This window comes from Rhinopithecus bieti, unplaced genomic scaffold, assembly GCF_001698545.2.
Source record: "Rhinopithecus bieti isolate Rb0 unplaced genomic scaffold, ASM169854v2 scaffold_15776, whole genome shotgun sequence".
In the NCBI taxonomy this organism is placed as follows: Eukaryota; Metazoa; Chordata; class Mammalia; order Primates; family Cercopithecidae; genus Rhinopithecus; species Rhinopithecus bieti.
In genome coordinates, this window is record NW_016808836.1 from 1,133,404 (window position 1) to 1,153,568 (window position 20,165).

The 20,165-nt window shown below is 53.0% G+C and overlaps 1 protein-coding gene across 2 annotated transcripts; it reads right to left on the reverse strand.

The window, feature by feature from the left end:
• Positions 1–6,014: 6,014 nt before the first annotated feature.
• On the reverse strand, positions 6,015–20,123 carry LRFN1 (leucine rich repeat and fibronectin type III domain containing 1). 2 transcript variants are annotated; one of them, XM_017887549.1, is made up of 5 exons: positions 19,966–20,123; positions 17,808–17,840; positions 15,566–15,620; positions 13,418–14,860; positions 6,015–7,722 (listed from the first exon to the last, which is right to left on the reverse strand). In XM_017887549.1, the coding sequence occupies exons 4-5, from the start codon at positions 14,821–14,823 to the stop codon at positions 6,825–6,827; spliced, it is 2,304 nt and encodes a 767-aa protein (XP_017743038.1). In that variant the 5' UTR covers positions 14,824–14,860; positions 15,566–15,620; positions 17,808–17,840; positions 19,966–20,123; the 3' UTR covers positions 6,015–6,824. The 2 variants fall into 2 exon arrangements, with proteins under 2 accessions (XP_017743038.1, XP_017743039.1); XM_017887550.1 differs by lacking the exon at positions 19,966–20,123 and having other exon boundaries at positions 17,808–19,204.
• Positions 20,124–20,165: the final 42 nt, after the last annotated feature.

Consider the following 20,165-nt stretch of genomic DNA (forward strand, 5'->3'; position numbering starts at 1 on the left):
GTGCCACTGCAGCTCCAGCCCTGGGGTGACAGAGCGAGACCTCCGTCTCAAAAAAAAAAGGTAATTTATGGTAAAAAATGATAACACAGTTTGGCAAGGTGAGCCCCATACATGTGTTCTGTTGCTGTTAACTCTCATTATTTTAACGTATTTTTCTTCCTTGATACGAACAGAACTCTTTCCCACTTGTTCCCTTCCTTCTGCTTAAGTTCATTGGTATACAGGATGTGCGACCCAAGCTATGGCAACCATTTTGTGACACAAGGCAACAAGTTTTAGGGTGTGGAAGCTATCCATTCTGAGGAAGGTAGACCAAAAAGAGTAGAAAAACGGGGTCCTTGCTGATATTACATAAGCCATGTCCCCAAACGTCAGAAATCCCCTAACTCCACACTTTACTTAGATGACATAACTCGAAGAGGTCCTTTTTGCTTAGGTCATGTTAATGGATTTTTTCTGTTTCTTGCAGCCCCAAATGTATACCCCACAAATTCATCCCTGCATGGCCAGGCAACTGAACCCAGAGAAGGTGGTTCAATTAAATATTTCATAAAAATTTTAGTCATATAGGACATGTCTGAGCCCAGGCATATGAGTCTCTTCAATTATGAATGTTGCAGTGGAAGAAAACAAGGTGCAAATCTCTGCTTGGAGATGCAAGGTTTACGGAAGAGATTTTGAACTGGATATTTTTAGTTTTGCCTGACCAGCATCCATTACTCCTGGTAACAGCTCTTCAGTTTTCCTTTGGAAATGACCTCCTTTCCACTCCCTCATTTCGCTGGACACATGACTCCAATTTGATCATTAGAGCAAGCACTCCATCCTCCGAGCACAGTAACAAGCTTTTCCTTGTCCTCTCCACGGTGGCCCTTGCTTAAGTGGGTTCCCTCTACTTAGGAAAGTTTCCTACCACTGCTCCGATGGACCAAGTCTTCACTGGTTCATTTCCACAAATCACCACCTCCTCCAAAAATCCTTCTGCATAGTACACCGGGGTTTCTTATGCTATATATATATATATGTTTTTTTTTTTTTTTTTTTTTTGAGACAGGAATCTCGGCTCTGTCGCCAGGCTGGGGAGTGCAGATGGCCATGATCTTGGCTCACTGTAACCTCTGCCTCCCGGGTTCAAGTGATCTCTCTGCCTCATCCCTCCCTGAGTAGCTGGGATTATAGGCGCCCGCCATCATGCATGGCTAATTTTTGTACTTTCAGTAGAGACAGGGTTTCACCATGTTGGCCGGCTGGTCCCTCAAACTCCTGACCTCAGGTGATCCACCTGCCTCAGCCTCCAAAGTGCTGGATTACAGGCATGAGCCAGCCGTGCCCAGCCTCTACTTGCTTTTATATGCCAACAGCTTTCTTATTTTGTTTTCTTTCTTTTTTGTGTCGTGCGTTTTTTTTTTTTTTGAGAACGGAATCTCGCTCTGTCCCACCCAGGCTGGAGTGCAGTGGCCCGATCTCAGCTCAACTGCAAGCTCCGCCTCCCGGGTTACGCCATTCTCCTGCCTCAGCCTCCCAGAGTAGCCTGGGACTAAAGGTGCCCGCCACCTCGCACCGGCTAGATTTTTGTATTTTTTAGTAGAGACGGGGTTTTCCCGTGTTAGCCAGGATGGTCTTCCATCTCCTGACCTCGTGATCCGCCCGTCTCGGGCCTCCCAAAGTGCTGGGATTACAGGCGTGAGCCACTGCGCTTGGCCAATTTTGTTTTCTTTTTTGAGACTAACAGATAATGTCAACAAGCTTTCTTTGTTTTCTTTTTTTTTTTTAAAGATCTTGCTCTGTCATCCAGGCTGGAGTGCAGTGGCTCAATCATAGCTCACTGCTGCCTCAAACTCCTGGGCTCAAGACCACCTCCTGAGTAACTGGGACTACAGGTGCACACCACCATGCTTGGCTAATGTTTTATTTTTATTTTTATAGAGACAGAGTCTCGCCATGTTGCCCAGGCTGGTCTCAAGCTCCTAGCCTCAAGTGATCCTCCCACCTTGGCCCCGCAAAGTGCTGGAATTACAGGTATGAGCCACCACACCCAGCCAACAAGATTTCTTATCCTACTTTATCTGGTGAGTATTTAGCTTCAACCACATAAAATTGCCAATACTCTACAATGTTTCACCTACAAAAATGGCAAGTTCATGTGGTTCGATCTAATATTTAGCAATCCCCCCTTCCCAGGACACACAGCCTGGACCTAGGACCCACCCACCCCCAACCTGGCCAATCAAAGCATTCCATTCACTCCCTTGGATGCCTCAATCAGTGCAGGTGTTGCCATGTGACTTCAGCCAGACCAATAAGAGCCCTTCCCTGAGATTTTTCTCTTAGGACTAGAGATTCTGCCATTTTATCTCTGGGCTCTGGAAAGATTGAGTGTGTGTCTGTAAATAAATGACTATTTTCCCCACCACATGCAGATGAAAGGAATGAATCTGAGCTGAGACAAGCAAAGAAGAGAGATGCGTAGGGAGAGTGTCTTGGTGGGGTTGAGTCTGGGTTCCTTTCTCTAAAGCCCTGTTCCTTGTAGCTTTGCAATCCCCCACAACTTTTTTTTTTTTTTTTTTTTTTTTTTTTGAGACGGAGTCTCACTCTGTCACCCAGGCCAGAATGCAGTGATGTAATCTCGACTCACTGCAACCTCCGCCTCCTGGGTTCACTGCAACCTCCACCTCCCGGGTTCAAGCGATTCTCTTGCCTCAGCCTTTCAAGTAGCTGAAATCACAGGAACCTACTATGCCCAGCTAATTTTTGTATTTTTAGTAGAGATGGGGTTTCACCATGTTGGCCAGCCTGGTCTCGAACTCCTGACCTCAGGCGATCCGCCCACCTCAGCCTCCCAAAGTGCTGGGATTACAGACATGAGCCACCATGCCCGGCCTTTAATTTTTTTTTTTTTTAATAGAGACAGGGTCTCACTATGTTTCCCAGGCTGGTCTTGAACTCCTGGACTCAAGTGATCCTCCCAACTTAGCTTCCCAAAGTGCTTGGATTATGTGTCAGTCACTGCGTCCGGCCCTCAATTCTGTTTTGAAGGTAGGCATACCTCACCCCAAAGCTGGGGTCTCCATGGAAATCAGACCACATACCATCCCTGGTGAAGACCCTTCATTGGCTTCCCACGGCTCCAAAGAATAAAATGTTAACTCTTGACCACACCTCACAAGGTTCTGTAGAACCTGCTTGCTTCTCCCACCTACTCTCCTCTCACTCTCCTCACTTCAGTGCAGACACACTGCCTCCAACACATCAAGCACACTACTTCCTAAGGGCCTTTGCACATGCTGTTCCCTTTGCCTGAAATACTTTTCCCTGCTTTTCTCACAATGAATTTATTTAGCTCCAACATCACCCTTCTTGACCCTCCCATCTAAAGTAAGCCTCAAAGTCATTCTCTATGCCATCATCCTGTTTTCATTCTTTGCATAGCATTTATTTACCACTGGACATGCATTATTTACTTGTGTTTGTTTGTTTGTTTGTTGGATGTCACTCTGCCGCGCAGGCTGGAGTACAGTGGTGGGATCAGGGCTCATTGCAACCTCAACCTCCTGGACTCATTTAATTGCTTGTTCGTTTATTTCTCCTCCCTCTGGAATATAGGTACCACGGAGCAGGGCTTTCTTGTTTTGTGTCATCTATTGTTCACTGCAATAGCCTCTACATAGGACCAGTTACATAATACATGCTCAATAAGGCTTTATCAAGTGAATCAGAGACAAGATTCCTGATGGTTCTGTGTGCAGGTTGGAGGCAGTCAGCTTTCCAATCATGGCTCTGCTGTTAACTGGCTGTGTGATCTTGGACATGCTTCTTAACCTCTCTGAGCTTGTTTCCTCATCTTGAAAATTGTGTGCACACACTGCATATACCTGTGCAGGCTTTAAATGCAGTCACGCTTATTATTGGAGTAACTCCATTTCCTGAGCATTATGTGCCATGCACTAGGTTGCATGCTCTTTATCTGTGCATCAGGGAGGGTTTGGGAGCGCTGTGCCTGGCTTGTGAAAAGCCCTCAGTACCTAGGAGTCTTCATGACTGACACAGATGAGGGTGGTTGGGCCCCTGAGTGAGGAAGCCTCCCGGCCTGTGATTCTCTGGTGCCTCTGTCCTAGCTGCCTCCCACCCTGTCTGCCTAGATCCATCCCCCTCCCTCCTGCTCTGTTTCTATTTCTGTCTTTCTCTCCTCCTCCCCTGGCCTCAGGGGGCCCCTGACTGGCAAGAAGCCTTCCTCCTTCTTCCCCAGGATCAGGAAGGTGTTTTCACTGCAAGGCCCCTGCAAGGGCTGGGATGTCTGTCCCTCTCCTCTCCCCAACCGGCTTTCCTTCCGCAGCCATAGCCCTCAGCCTCACCTGAGAAACTCCTCTCCCCACACCATCCTCCATGTCCTCCGCCAGGGTCCCTCAGATTCCAGGCGGAGCAACACAAGACCTCTTGTGCCTGCACCCACCAGGCTGGCTGTGGATATCCAAGTTCAGCTAAGGTCATGGGGGCCATACCCCAGCCTCCGGACACAGACCCCAGAGGCAGCATAGTGTAGGGGTACAATCAAACTTCCAGCTCTACTATTTATTCATGGGGGGGATGGAGGGACTTGGGCAGGTGACTTCATCTCTCTGTGGTTCAGGTTCTTGTCTGTAAAATGGGACGAAGGATCAATCTACCCTACTCCACTGAGTTGTGAGGTCTCAGCGGGTGGAATGAATATTCAATAACTGCTCAGCAGTAGAGCGCTCTAGTTAAGGGTATTGAAGGATGGCCCGGTGTGGAGACTCACGCTTGTAATCCCAGCACTTTGGGAGGCCGAGGTGGGCAGATCACAAGGTCAGGAGATCGAGACCATCCTGGCTAACACAGTGAAACCCTGTCTCTACCAAAAATACAAAAAATTAGCCGGGTGTGGTGGTGGGTACCTGTAGTCCCAGCTACTTGGGAGGCTGAGGCGGGAGAATGGCATGAACCTGGGAGTCAGAGTTTGCAGTGAGCTGAGGTCACGCCACTGCACTCCAGCCTGGGCGACAGAGAGAGATTCTGTCTCCAAAAAAAAAAAAGAGTATTTAAGGAGTTCAGGGAATGTCACCCCAAAATATGGCACCCTGGTATGCTGATTATTTTAAATTAAAGGCACTTACAGATCCACAGGTGCTGGAAGAAGCTTTCCTCTGATGTCTTCCTATGTGCCTAAAGACCATAACCCACCAAAAAGAACACAAGTGCCTTCTGTCCTCTCCCTGACATTTCATTATCTTTGACAGGAAAAAAAGAGAAACGTAACTACATCTGGACGGACTTTGTCACAAGTAATTATCTGTCTGTCAGGCTCAAATTCCAGAGACATTTACAATTTAATTTCTATCTCCTGGATCCATTTATTTTCCCCAAAATCATTTATTACCCCTCAAAATTGCTTACCTTTTCCCATCTCCCCTTTCCCTGTGAAGAAAGGTATATAAGCATCTAAACCTCACTGGGTTATTGGGTAATCACTTCCCTGTGATTTTCCCAGTGCATGTTAAATACCTTCCATATGCCTTTTCTCTTGTAAAATCTATTGTCAGCCCATTCCAGTGACATTTCAGAGTGAAAGGGAAGCTATCTTTTCACCCCTACAGTAGAGACTCAGAAGTTGGCCTGCCTGCCTTTTTAAATCCCAGTTTTGCCACCTTGGGCCAGTTATTTAACTTTTCTGGGCCGAAATTCCCTCATTTGGAAAACAGGATAATAATACCGATGTCCCAGTGTTGTTGTGAGAATTAAATGACTTAAGTGCTTGGCACATAGTAAGTATTCAGTTAAGTGTTTGCTATTATGATCATTTTATTTTTGTGATTATTCCCCACCTCTAAGTCTCTCAGAGGATAGAAGCCTGTCTGCCAGTCTCTCTTGGCCCTAGTTAGTCATCTTCCTTCATTCTCACTTAGAGTCCTTATGCTGCAATCTAGGTCACCCTCCCCAACACATACACGTACACACACACACACACACACACAGACACACACACAGGTCAGCAGGGCCTCAGACACAGAAAAAAGTTTAATTCTGCTGCGGCGGGTCCCGGCTCTGGTGGGGAGGGTGATTTGGTTTTGGATTTTGTTCATGTGGGGATTTATTTGGGAGAGTCTGGTCCTTCCAGTGGGACCTGCCCGGGAGAATGAGTAAATAGAAGAAATCAGGAGAGACAGGGAGACTAGACAAAACCAGGGAGGGCCGAGGGAGAAGAGACGACAGGACAGAGAAAGGAGAGGCAAACAGGGAAAGACAGGCACGACAGACAGACGACAAGAGGGCAGGATAGAGACAAACGAGGGAAACAGAGAAAGGGGGACCCCAAGCCAGACCCGACGGGACCAGGGATGTGAGTGCGATGGGGTGGGGGGCTTTGGAGGCCGCCGCGGGACAGAATAGGATCTAGTCCAGCCAGATACAAGAAATGGGCCCCTCGCCCCGGCCCCGGGTGCCGGGCTGGGGGAGGGGGCTCGTGTCTCAGTGCTGCAGTGTCGGGGGGCCCTGCCCCTCCCCGCGCTTCGCTGTGTAAGGCACCGGCTCCAGCGAGGTCCGCGAGCGCGCGGGGGGAGGGGTAGGAGGGGGTCGAGGAGTCCGTAGGGGAGGGGAGGCCGGCAGCCGGTCCCCGAACCCCTCCCTGGGCACGGGGGCGTGGCCTCAAGCCGCAGCCCGAGGCCGCCCCGCCCCGTCCCGGGGGCAAGGACGCGTCTCCACTCCGGTCCAAGGTCTTGGCGCTGCGATTTCTCCCAGTCCCGCCCCAGCGTCCGTGCGGCTGGGCGTTTGGTCTGTGGCACCCAGGCGTCCCGGCACCCGCCCGCCGCTCACACGGTACTCTCCAGCATCCACTCGGTGCTGGTGAAGGCTAGGCGCGCCCTGGCGGAGCCCAGCCCCAAGTCTTCATCCTCCCCGGCCACGCCCCCTCCAGCCCCGTCCAAGTGCGGCGTGGACCGGTGACGCTTTGTCCGCCGGGCGCGGCGCGGGTAACTGTGGCTCTGGAATAGTGCCCCGTAGTCCCCGTCGAACGAATAGCGCTGCTGTGGCCTCGGCCGGGCCGCGGCCCCCCCAGGAACCAGAGCTAGGGTAGGGGGCGCCGAGGTTGGTGGCCCCAGGGCGCCGGATCGGCTCCTTCGAGGGCTCCCTGCGGCCCGAGACTCCTCCCTGGAAGTTTCCTCGGATGGCAGCAGGCACAGCGAGGTGGCCGAGCCGCCCAGAGACCGTCCAAGGACTGCCTCCGGCTCCGCGGATGCCGCCTCGGCCGCCATGGCCTTGGCCTCGACGGCGGGGGCGGCCTGGGACTCCACCTCGCGCAGCGCCTCGTAGCGGTCCTGGACCGGCAGGGCAGGGGCCTGCACCGCGCCTGCGCCGTTGGTCTGCGAGCACACGTGGCTGACCCGCGGGGGCGACCTGGAGCCCTTGACGCGGCGGCTGTCCCCGTCGCCATACACTTTGTAGCGGATCATGAGCAGAACGATGAAGACAAGGACCGAGGCGACGATGACGCCCCCGATGGCGATGATCATGGTGCCGCCCAAGAAATGGGCCCTCAGCGGGCGGCAGGGCGCCGGATCACCAGCCGTGGTGAACTGCACACAGCCCACTACTCGCGTTGCCGGCAGCGCGGTGGCCCCGTCGTCGTAGACCGCCAGCACGCACAAGTCGTAGGCGCGGCCCGCCGCCAGGTCATTCACCAGGAAGGTCTGACTGGTGGACGGGATCATCCTGCAGGAGGGGGCGGGGTCAGGGCGGGGTTAGTCCCACCCCCCCGAACCACGCCCCTTCGCTTTATGCCCCGCCCATGCTGAACAGTGGGGACTAAACCCTGCTACTGAAGTCTCACCCGCTACTGAGACAACAGCAGTAATTCAAGCCCCGCCGCCATCAACATATTCCCACCCTTTCAGGACCCCTCATCTGCATGCCCCGCCCTCAGACCCACCTCCTGGTTGTGTCCCATCAGCCACTGGGACAATATATCTATCATTCATATTACCTCCTCTGCATATCCCGGCCCCTGCAGGGGAGAAGTGCTATGGCTTTCAAGCCCTGCCCTCAAGGGACATGCTCCCTAGCTATGTCTCACCCTTGCTAGGACAGCTACCATCCAAGGTCCTTCATCTAGGCATTTTACCCCAAAACTGGGCCAACGATATTGGCCACCTCCCCTTTTCTGCATGCCCCATCCCCCACGCAGGTGGACACTAAGGTCAACTCACAGCCCCTGTCATATTTCCTACTGGAACAATGGATGCTCTTCTAGTTCCTCTTTTATACATATTCGTGCCTTTCAGGGAAAACCATGATGCAGGTCACTCCCCCTCATCTGCATGCAGCACCTTTGGGTAAAACATCTAGCTTTGGCCGGCTGCAGTGGCTCACGCCTATAATGCCGCACTCTGGGAGGCTAGGGAGGGTGGATCACCCGAGGTTAGGAGTTCAAGACCGGCCTGGCCAACATGGTAAAACCCTGTCTATACTAAAAATACAAAAATTAGCCAGGCGTGGTGACAGGCGCCTGTAATCCCAGCTACTCGGGAGGCTGAGGCAGGAGAATCACTTGAACCCGGGAGGTAGAAGTTGCAGTGAGCCGAGACCACGCCATTGCACTCTAGCCTGGGCAACAAGACTGAGACTCTGTCTCAAAAAACAAACAGACAAACCAAAAAACAAAATAAAACAAAAACAAAAAACTGTCTAACTTTGTCTATGTCCTGGGCACAGCTTCCAAGTCCCTCAACTGCATGTTCCCCGACATTGCTACAGGCCATTCCCCAACCAAATGAACCGTGGCTTCCCAAGGGTGTGCCCAACAGAAGAGGGCCAAGGCCTAGTAGGAACGGCCCTCCAGAGGGGTAGATCTTATAGATGGGAGGAATACAATGGGCTGGACAGTGTGAGCCACAGCAAGGGTTACTGGCCAACACAAGGTGGGATACAAGCTAATGATGATATCATTAGGTGCCAGGTCCTGGCTATGGTAACTCATTCATTCCTCATGCCATCTCTATGATGTAGGAATTATTATCATCCCCATTTGGGGAAAATGAGGCACAGGGAGGTTAAGAAACTTGGCGAAGTTCACCAGGCATGGTGGTACACCCCACAATGGCCCACTAGGGATGGTTCCCCTACTGTGTGTAGGCCACATCCAGACTGCAGGCCCTGCTCCTTGTCCAGATATTAAAGGCAACCACCTCATATGTTCATGTGCCACCAGAAGTCACCAAATCACGCTACCAGGTAAGTTTCTTCCATAAAGGGGTCAAACGTAGCAAAGCACACACCATACTCCTTTCTTGCTGTAGGCCCCTCCCCTCGAATGAAGGCTAGTATAGAGAAGTGGTTAAGATGATGACAGAGTCTGGGGGCCAGACTGCCCATGTTTGAGTCTCTCCTCTGCCACTTGCTAGCTCTGTGACCTTAGGCAAGTTTCTCTTTTGTTTTGTTTTGTTTGAGACAGAATCTCCCTGTGTCACCCAGGCTGGAGTGCAATGACGCAATCTCGGCTCACTGCAATCTCTGCCTCCTGGGTTCAAGCGATTCTCCTGCCTCAGCCTCCCAGGTAGCTGAGATTACAGGCACTCACCACCACGCCTGGCTAATTTTTGTATTTTTAGTAGAGATGGGGTTTCGCCATGTTGGCCAAACTGGTCTCAAACTCCTGACCTCAGGCGATCCATCCACCTCAATCTCCCAAAGTGCTGGGATTACAGTTATGAACCACCATGCCTGGCCAACTTCGCCAAGTTTCTTAACCTCCCTGTGCCTCATTTTCCCTAAATGGGGATGATAATAATTCCTACATCATAGAGATGGCATAAGGAATGAATGAGTTACCATAGCCAGGACCTGGCACCTAATGATATCATCATTAGCTTGCATCCCACCTTGTGTTGGCCAGTAACCCTTGCTGTGGCTCACACTGTCCAGCCCATTGCATTCCTCCCATCTATAAGATCTATCCCTCTGGAGGGCCGTTCCTACTAGGCCTTGGCCCTCTTCTGTTGGGCACACCCTTTCCACACTGTGGGCCACGTCCAGCCTCAGCTAAACCTGGACTGCCCGGTCCACATTGATTTGCATGGCCAGGATGCAACCTCACAAGCTCTCCTCTCAGGCAAAGACTCTTGGTGGGTCCCGGGAGACAAGGACCGCCCCTTCCTCCTCATGGGACCATGCAGAACAAGTTCCACCCCTTCTGACAGGCCACGCCCCCACCTCCAAAGGCCTGCTTATCTCTCCGATGCTTCGCCTTCCCCTCAAGCAGGACCACCTTCTGGCCCTGAAGCTCCACCTCTGTCATTCAACCTCCAGGAGGTTCTCCCACTACCAACAGCCACCCTCCCACCAAAACACTTCCAATCAGGGCCCCGCCCCTTCATAAAGGTCCACCCACTTCTCCAACTCCACTCTACCCACCCCTGACTGCCATTTCAGAGACCACTGCCACCCACCCCAGCCACCCTCGGCCACTCCGGCTTTAAGCCTTCCTCCTCCTCACTTCATCTCTCCTCTCCAGAGCTCTGGATTCCACTTGCTCCTTCCCCTAAATAGCCAGTTGCTAGGGGCTTCCCCCACCCCTTTTCAAGGACAGAGGCTGGCTCCTTAAGAAAGCTTGAGCCCAAGTGTCTCTAATTGGCTGCAACATCGAAGCAAGCAGCTAAGCAGGCTTCTGGTTGGCTGTCACCTCCGCCCATGACAGCGTGAGGAAGTTAACCCCTGCGGCACCATGGCATAGGAATCTGCAGTGGGAGTTAGAGAACTGGGACTGGGGCCCTACAGGGAAGAGAAGAGTCCCAGGGTCTGTTGCCCAGCTGGGACAGGGGGCCACCAACACCTGCATCAATGCAGGGTCTGGGGGCTTGTGAACCTCCCCCACCCCACCATGTGGTGGCCATGGGTCAGAGCAAAGGAAAGAGGGACAGAGAAGTGGAGAGTCACAGAAGCTAAGAATTATTTACAGAAATATATTATCCATCTCCCCTCCAAGCAGTGGGTGCCCAACAAATGTGTGTCAGAGTAAAAGGACAGCTTTGCTACTTTCTGGGTGACCTTGGGCAAGTGACATCCCCCACTGAACCTCAGTTTTTCTGTCTGTGAAATGGAGAGAGGGTCATCGCGCCTTCATAGTGGAGTTGGGAAGATCAAATGAAGTAGCAAGCTTGGAAGTTTGTTGTGAGGGTTTGTGTTTTGTTCATTTGTTTGTCCTTATGCTTGTAAGGCTGGGCCAGGATCAAAGCTATCTCAGTAGGCCCAGGGCCTAGCACAAGATGGGCACACAGTAGGCATCTACTCAGTGTTTGGTGACCAGAATCAAGAAGAGAGGGAAATTAGGAAGACAGAGACAAAGGAAAAAGGAGGCTTTTTTTGTTTTTCCAGAGGGAGTCTTGCTCTGTCACCCAGGCTGGAGTGCAATGGTGCGATCTCCGCTCACTGCAACCTCCGCCTCCCAGGTTCAAGCGATTCTCCTGCCTCAGCCTCCTGCGTAGCTGGGATTACAGACGCGTGCCATCACATCTGCCTAATTTTTGTATTTTCAGTAGAGACAGGGTTTCGCCATGTTGGCCAGGCTGGTCTCAAACTCTTGACCTCAAGTGATCCGCCTGCCTTGGCCTCCCAAAGTGCTGGGATTACAGGCATGAGCCATTGCGCCTGGCCAAGAGGCATTTTTTTCATTCAACCAAAACTGGGAAAGCACCTACTATGTGCCAGGCCTATGGCCAAGAAAACACTGGAAAGGTAGAGATGGAGGCCAAGAGGCAGGTTTCTTAGTGAAGATCTGACAGCCAGGAGCTGGGGCTCTCCACAGGTAGGGAAACAGCTCCAGCCCCTCTGGGCATCTCCATGTGAAGCCAGGCACAGGACTGAAGCATTTAACTGGTGGTCTACAATGTGCATGAGGGAGGCAGAGCTAGAAGGAGAGACATCCATGTGGCAAACAACCATTTATCAAGTGCCCACTGTGTGCCAATTCTGTGGCAGAGAGCCATACCAAAAAACTACCAAGATGGGCCAGGTGCAGCGGCTCACACCTGTAATCCCAGCACTTTGGGAGGCCAAGGCAGGAGGATCCCTTTAGCCCAGGAGTTCAAGACCTGGCTGGACAATATAGCAAGACCTCGTCTCTACTAAAAAATTTTTTAATTAGCCCAGTGTGGTGGTGCATGCCTAGTCCCAGCTACTCTCAGGAGTTAGGAGGACTGCTTGGAGCCCAAAAGTTTGAGGCTGCAGTGAGCTATGATCATACCACTGCACTCCAGCCTGGGGTGACAAAGCAAGATCCCATCTCAAAAAAAAAAAAAAAAAAACTACTGAGATGGAGAGATATAGCAAGGCCAGGGCTGTAACTCATAATGTACTATGGGCCACCACCTGTTGGGTTATGAGCTCCCTGAGGACAGGGACTGGGTGGTTTCCCTGTGTCCCCAGCGCCCAGCTCAGGACAGCTTTGCACAAAGCAGGGGCTCTGTGCCTAATGAGGGCAGAGAAGGTAGAGAACAGAGAGGTGAAAGCTAGAGAATAAGGAGGTGATGGGAGAAAATAATTCTTTTTTCAAAATGTCTGTTGACACCATACGGTTTGTCCACACGAGGGCAATGGCTTCAAACCCAAGGGAGGGTGGAAATAACATATTCTTCTCATTTGTTTTGTTTTCTGTTTCTGTAATGTACCCAATGTATTGGTACAGTAGTACTGGTATATAATTTATAAATATAAACGTCACTGTAGGCCAGGTGCGGTGGCTCACACCTGTAATCCCAGCACTTTAGGAGGCCAAGGCAGGCAGATCACTTGAGGTCAGGAGTTTGAGACCAGCCTGCCCAACATGGTGAAATCCTGTCTCTACTAAAAATTCAAAACTTAGCTGGGCGTGTCGGTGGGTGCCTGTAATCCCAGCTACTTGGGAGGCTGAGGGATGAGAATCGCTTGAACTCGGGAGGTGGAGGGTTGCAGTGAGCTGAGTTCCTGCCACTGCACTCCAGCCTGGGCAATAGAGTAAGGCTCAGTCTCAAAACAAACAAAGAAATAAATAAATGTCACTGTAAATGTGTGTGTGTATTTCATGCTCCAAAATGTTTAACTGAAGAGGTGCACAATCAGATTGCTTTGGGGAGCAGTGATATTGACCATGAGCCCCATGAGGCCAGGGTTCATGCTAAGCTCAGTCATTTTTAGGACTCCAGTGCCCAGCCCTGGTCGGGCTCATGTAGGTACTCAGCGAATATTTTCTATAAGCATGAAAAATAGAGACAGTAAGAAATAGAGGAGAGAGGAGACAGGGCACAGGAGGGCGGGGACAACTCTCTCAGCCATCTAGAACCCTGGCTGAGCAAGAAGGCCAAGGGAATGGGCAGGCGGGAGAGAAGGTCCCCCTGGGCTTGGGAGGAGGCCCTGGGACTGCAGCACCCGCACCCACCTGTAGACGAGGGAGTCATCAACGGAGCTGTTGTACTGAACCTGGTACATGCGTATTCCGGGCACCGGCCTCTGGGCTGGCCAGCGGATGAGCACGGAGTTCGAGGTGAGCTCGGCTGCCACAAGCCGACGCTCAGCCACAGAATCATTGGCACCTGGTCGACCCGGCGTGGCGATGTCAGAGGAGCCGGGCTCGGTGAGAGGCGGCGGGGCAGCCGGCGGGGGTGCCATCAGAGGCAGAGGTACCACGCACACCTCCACGGGCGCCGTCGCTTCCCCAGCGGCATTGGAGGCGATGCAAGTGAAGGTGCCACTGTCCCTCAAGGTGGTGATGGTCACATCCAGCGTTCCGTCCCCCCGGACCCGGGTCCGGCTGGAGTTCCCCAGCAGCCGCCCATCAGGTGCCACCCAGTGCACCACCGGCTCGGGGTCACCCACCGCTCGGCAGCGCAGGCTCACTGCCTGGCCTTCCACCACCAGGGCCCGGCCCCCCGCCTGCCGCGTGATCAGCGGGGGCTCACACAGGAACTCCTCCTCGGGGATGGACCAGAAGTAGCGGTCGGTGAGGTGTTCGGGCGTGGCGCAGGTCTCTAGGTCATCCTCGCGCGTCAGCCGCCGCAGCCAGAGCAGCTCGCAGTTGCAGTGCAGGGGGTTACCGCCGAAGCTGACGGTCAGCGGCGTGGGCGGCTTGGGCCCGGTGCCCTGCGACCTCAGGAAGAGCCCGTCGGGCGGGAGTTTATGCAGGCGGTTGGAAGTCATGTCCAGGCGGACCAGCTTGTGAAGCTGCACGAAGGTCCCCTCCGCGATGTGGTCGATGAGGTTGTGGTCCAGCGTGAGGGTGTTTAGGTTCACCATCTGGCCCACCGCCTCCCACGGCAGGGCCTCCAGGTTGTTGTAGGACAGGTCCAGGTCCTCCACGGTGGACAGGAAGGCGTCAAAGGCCGCCGACTCCACCCGGCGTATCTGGTTGTTTCCCAGGATCAGGTGGCGGAGATTGCCCAGGCCGCGGAGCTGGTCGCCGCGCACTTCCGCCAGGCGGTTGCTGTCCAGGTGCAGGGCCCGGAGGGCACGCAGGTCGGCGAAGGCGCCAGCCGCCACTTGGCCGATGGTGTTCCGGGAGAGGGTGAGGTGCACCAGGCTGGTCATGTTGGCGAAGTCTCGGCGGCGCACGGCCGCGATGAAGTTGTCGGTGAGCCGCAGCTCCACCACGCGCCGGTCGATGGAGGGCGGCACAAAGAGCAAGCCGGTCTTAGCACACAGCATGGTCAGTGTGGGCGCCACGTTCTGGCAGATGCAGCGGCCGGGGCAGGGCTGGCCACGAGATGCCCCCGCCCAGAGCAGCAGCAGAAAGGGCAGGGCAGCGGGCGGCGGCGAAAGGAGGGCCGAGGAGAAGGGTCCTGGAGCCATGGTGCAGTGGGAAGGCAGGAGGGATGGGAGGTGAGACCTGCCGGGGAAGGAGCCGGTTACCCAGGCACGGGACTTGGCCGCCAGGGCATGTCTTGCTACGAGTCAGACCTGGATCCCTCCCCTATCCCTACAGCTGGGTTCCATAAGATGGTGAGAGGACCCATTATCAGCTATTAACAACAGATTACAACATTTCCATGCTGGGCACGGTGGCTCACGCCTGTAATCCCAGCACTTTGGGAGGCTGAGGCAGGCGGATCACCTGAGGTCAGGATTTCAAGACCAGCCTGGCCAACATGGTGAAACCCCGTCTCTACTAAAATACAAAATTAGCTGGGCGTGGTGGCGGGCGCCTGTAATGCCAGCTACTTGGGAGACTGAGGCTCGAGAATCGCTTGAACCAGGGAGGTGGGGGTTGCAGTGAGCGGAGATCAGGCCATTGCACTCCAGTCTGGGCGACAGAGCAAGACTCCATCTTAAAAAACAAATAAAAATAAAAATATTTCTATACTGGTTGATAGATTACTCTTGCCCCTACCTTGCGTGTCCCACCATCACCTCTGCCCCTCCTGTAGTAGCTCCCAAACCTCTCATGATCTCCCAACCAGAGTGGTGACACCTGGCCCAGCCTGGGCCCTCCAGTACCCACTAAATATTCTAAAAAATCACTGTTAACTATGGTTTAAGGCCCTGGCTGTCCAAGCCATACTCCCTAGCTCCAAATACCAGCTCTGATACTTACTAGCTGTGTGACCTCCAGCAAGTGTCTGAACCTCTCTGATTCTCGGTTTCTTCATCTGTAAAAGGGAGATAGAAACAGGCCTTACTTCTGTGAGGATTAAATGGATTGATGAACATAGCATACTTAGAATAGTGCCAGGCACATAAAATATGCTTATTACATGTCAGCAATCATCATCATGATCATGAAGTGCTTAATATGTACCAGGCGTAGAACAGTGAGTGCCCTATTATTGAGAGTAAGTACTTTGAAATCAAACGGAGTCAGGTTCAAATCCTGGTTCCCCTTTTGCTAGCTCTGTGACCCCCAAGCCAACGATTTCCCCTAGCTAGGCTGTAATTTCTTAATCTGTAAATTGGGATGAAAACTGTACCATCTTCATTCATGTACCACTGAACATGCCTGGCATACAGTAAGTACTCAATAAATGTTAAGGGTTTCCCCCCTCCCACCTCTGGCATTGGCAGGGAGAGTGTGAAAGTGGGAGGGACTGAGAAAAACACATCAGAGTCTTCCAGTTCAGCCTCAGGAAGTCCTTCTCTGAGGTCTGGTTTCATCCTGGGCTCAGCTGAGCTCCCAAGCAGGGCAGACTTTCATGCTCACATCTTTGGGTACACACAACACACACACACACACACTCTCTCTCTCTCACACTCACACACTCACGCTATGTCTCTGCTCCAGGCAAAACCTTCCGGCGGGGATTCCCCCTGCGGCGGCTGCAGCCCACGACATGTCAGTTCCCATCACAACACAGGGTGGGCGGGGGGTGAAGAGGAAAGGATGGGAAGGGGGCGTCCCTGAAACTGTTTTCACCCCACCCTGCCCTGTGTCCTAGCCCCTGCTGGCCTACCTCCTGGGAATCTGTGTTTGGGACTATGGCCTTAGGTGGCTTTGATCTTTCTGGCCTTGGGGAGGGGGCCTGGGACTGAGACCAGGAAAGTCAGAGAGAGAGGTGAAGAGAGACAGGGAGAGACTGGGGGAGGGAGAAGTGGACTGGCAAAGAGAGAGAGACAGATTCAGAGAGAAACAGAGAGACAAAAAGACAATGAGTCTGAAAGGAAGGTGAACAGACAGAAAACTGAGAGTGAAGAATGAGACACAGAAAAGAGAGACACAGAGATGGAGAGAAAAATAGAGACAGTATTAGAGAGACACAGACAGAGGAGAAAAGAGACAGCGACTAAGGGAGACAATGACCAGGCTGAAGGCAGAAAAAGAGGCTGGATCGGGGTATCCTACCATCTCTGAGTTCATCCCAAACCTGTCCTTCGCTCCCTATAGATCACTACTCTACAATGTACTGGAAACTCTGGCCTAGAAAGGGAGACTCCGGAATTAGGAGCCCGAGTCTGCACCTGCTTGGCTGCGGGGTCTCCAGGACTCAGAACCCCAGTCTATGAAACAGAAGTCCAGAGCCTTGCCTCCAACAGCTGGGGTGGGACTCAAATGGAGGGAATAATAATAGCAATGGGAAATAGCTAACATTTATGGAGAGCAGTGCAGCACTGCAGGACAGAATCCACCCTACTGCCTGGGCTCAGACCTCACCTCCCCACTGTGTGACTTTAATAAAGGGACTTCCCCTCTCTGTGCCTCGGTGTGCTCATCTGTCAAATGGGAATAACAATGGCACCTACTTCATAAGGTTGCTATGAGGATTCAATGAGATAATATTTTATGAAATGCTTAGAATAGTTCCTGACAAAGTAAACACTACATACATGGGAGCTGCTGCTATTATCATTATTATTATTATTACTATTATTATTATTAATGTATTATTTTCTCCAGCTTTCTCAGCCACCAGCAGGCCAGGCTATCAGGAGATCTTCCCACACCCATGCACACACATACACAAAATGCAAAAACATATTCATTCAACTAAATGCAAGGATCATTTCATATCTTGACATATTCTTGTATCCTTTACTGATATCATGAGGAAACCCTGCTTTCCCAACCACCTTAACCATCCTGAGAATGAATGTCTCTTGGCCTAAAACCCCTACCTGTTCCCCAGAGCCACCTGGCCACCGCAAGCCCTCACCCAACTTTGATGTTCCTGACCTTGTCACCACTCCCCAGCCTTGGGCAGAGTGGTGGGCATCTGGTCCTGCAGGAAACTGTCATCCCCTGAACTGAAATCCATGCAAGGCAGGGTTCCAGACCCCCAGCTGGCTGACAGCGAGCCCCATCACCCCATATCTCTCTCTCTCTGAAGCCTTACGGCTCTACTCACCTCTCTTCAGGGAGTCAGGGCCTGGGCCAGCACCTGCAAAGGAACACAACCACCTTGTTAGCATCGTTCTGGCTCTTCTCTGGGCACCAGATCCTGCCTTGGAGACCATCCCAGTCAAGGAAGTCCCTGGTGTGATCACTCTCTCAGTCCTCCTGTGGTGGGTTTTGCATAGTCTCACAGGAACCCAGAAGTCCTCTCTGGAATCCTAGGAGATTAGGCCTCAGGGCTGTTCACCCGCAAAAGCCCAGGAGTCAAGGACTTTAGCGCTTTGTCCTCTGGGGTTTCAGGAGCCAAGAACCCTAGCTCCCTCCTCTCTCTGACCCAAGAGTCCAGACCAGACCCCTGGCCCTTCTTTAAAACCCAAGAGTTTACATCCCAGCCCCTCAACTACAAAGTCCTGAAAGGTACCAAGAGCTGGAGATGGGCCAAAGTTTCCCATCCTTGCCATGATACCGTTGCCCACACCAACATGTATGGCCATGTCAGAACCCACACAAGCCCACAACCCCAGTCTCTACATCCGGATTTCTATGAATACAGCAACATGATCTGTGTGCCCGCCGCCCTCTATGGGCATTTGGCCTGGCACATGGACACACTGTATCCAGGGACCCCAGCATACCAGAGGTCATGCCACATGGGCCTCAAACCCACTGAGCCCAGAAGTAGGGTCAGCCTTGTGCCAGGGCACAGACACATGTGTCCTTCACATACATGTCTGAACACACACAACCCCACTCCCCAGAGACCAACACCAAAACACAAACAGACAACATAGATGGATACACATCCTCAAGGTTGACACACCTGCATGCAACAACACACGTACAAGACTGACTCTGCCATGCACGTTCACACACACAAATGCACAAATACAACAGAGAAACTCATGTGCCCCCTAACAGACAACCAGGTACAAGCATTTACAACAGATATACCTTGCACACTCACCAGCACACAGGGGCACACACATCTAACAAACACACACACACCTGCACAAAGACACACAAGTGCACACTCTTAAATGCCCAGAAACACTCATACAACTTCACACATCTCCACGTTGCAAAGTTCATACAGCACCATGCCAACAGATACACACCTCACACACACACACACACACACACACACACAAACCACAAGCATACAGATAGGAGGTTGATCCACACTGGAACATGCACACAGGCACAAAAAGATCCACCTTTGCAGACACACCAAGATGTTCACTCATAACAGACACACGCTCACACAACAGTCCTGTGATTTACACACTTAACAATGCACAGAAAATACTGAACCACAGTAGCATAGTCAGTAGACAGGCCCGGATTCACACTCACACAGTCTTGGACACACATCCCTCTCAGCCCTGAGGCACCCCACCACCACCCCACCTACTTACTTCCCAGGCCCAAGAAATCCTAACATCCCTCCAGCACATTCAGCATCCTCCCCCTCACACCCCCAAAAAACCAGGGCACAAGCCAGGCCAGAGGTTAGAGTTCAGCAGGTGGAAACTCAGGATTTGGGGGTTTGAGTCCTAGATCACCGTTTCAAGGAGATCCTCCCACCAGCAGCCCCAAAGGTCCCCCAGCCTGGCCATCAGGATGGAGGTAACTCTGGCTCCATCTGCAGATGTCTGGCCGGTGGGGGAATTAGGGTGGAGTGGGTGGGGAAGGGCCGGGTCTTCGCCCCCCCAACCGCCACCTCAGGGCCCATCTGTCCATTTCTCGGCCTCTCATCCCCCCCCCCCCCGCCCCCCTCCCCCCCTCCCCCCCCCCCAACCACCAGGAAGGGGAAGACATGGCCGCTTCCCCGAGGACCGCTAAGGACCCCCCAGTTGACATGGACCAAGGGAGCGGTGAACTCCCCTCCCCCAAATCCACACCGAGGCCTGGACCCACAAGGCGCCGAGCCTCAGCCCCCAAGCCGGCAACCTGCCGTGGACTCACAGATACACACCCTCGGAGACATACAACCCGCAGACACACACACACACACACACACACACAAATGGACACCCGAGCGGGCACACCCGGCTCCACAGACCCGGGGATGGACATCCAAGCCGGACACAAACACCCAGCGCAGCTAGCCGCGCACGCACACGGGCTTGGGGGGACCCACACCTGGGCACACAACCCACGCACACACACACCTGCACACAGCCCCTCCGATGGGCGCGCGACAGCCCCCAGACACACAGCCGGAGGGGCGGCCGCTCGGGGGGACACGAGTGCACAGCCGGACACGCCGGCCCAGCTCGACACCCCGCGCACACCCGATGGCCACACGGGCAGGGAGCCGCACACGCCGGCGCCGGGCACACACAGGGCCGCGCGGGCGCACGCCGGGCCC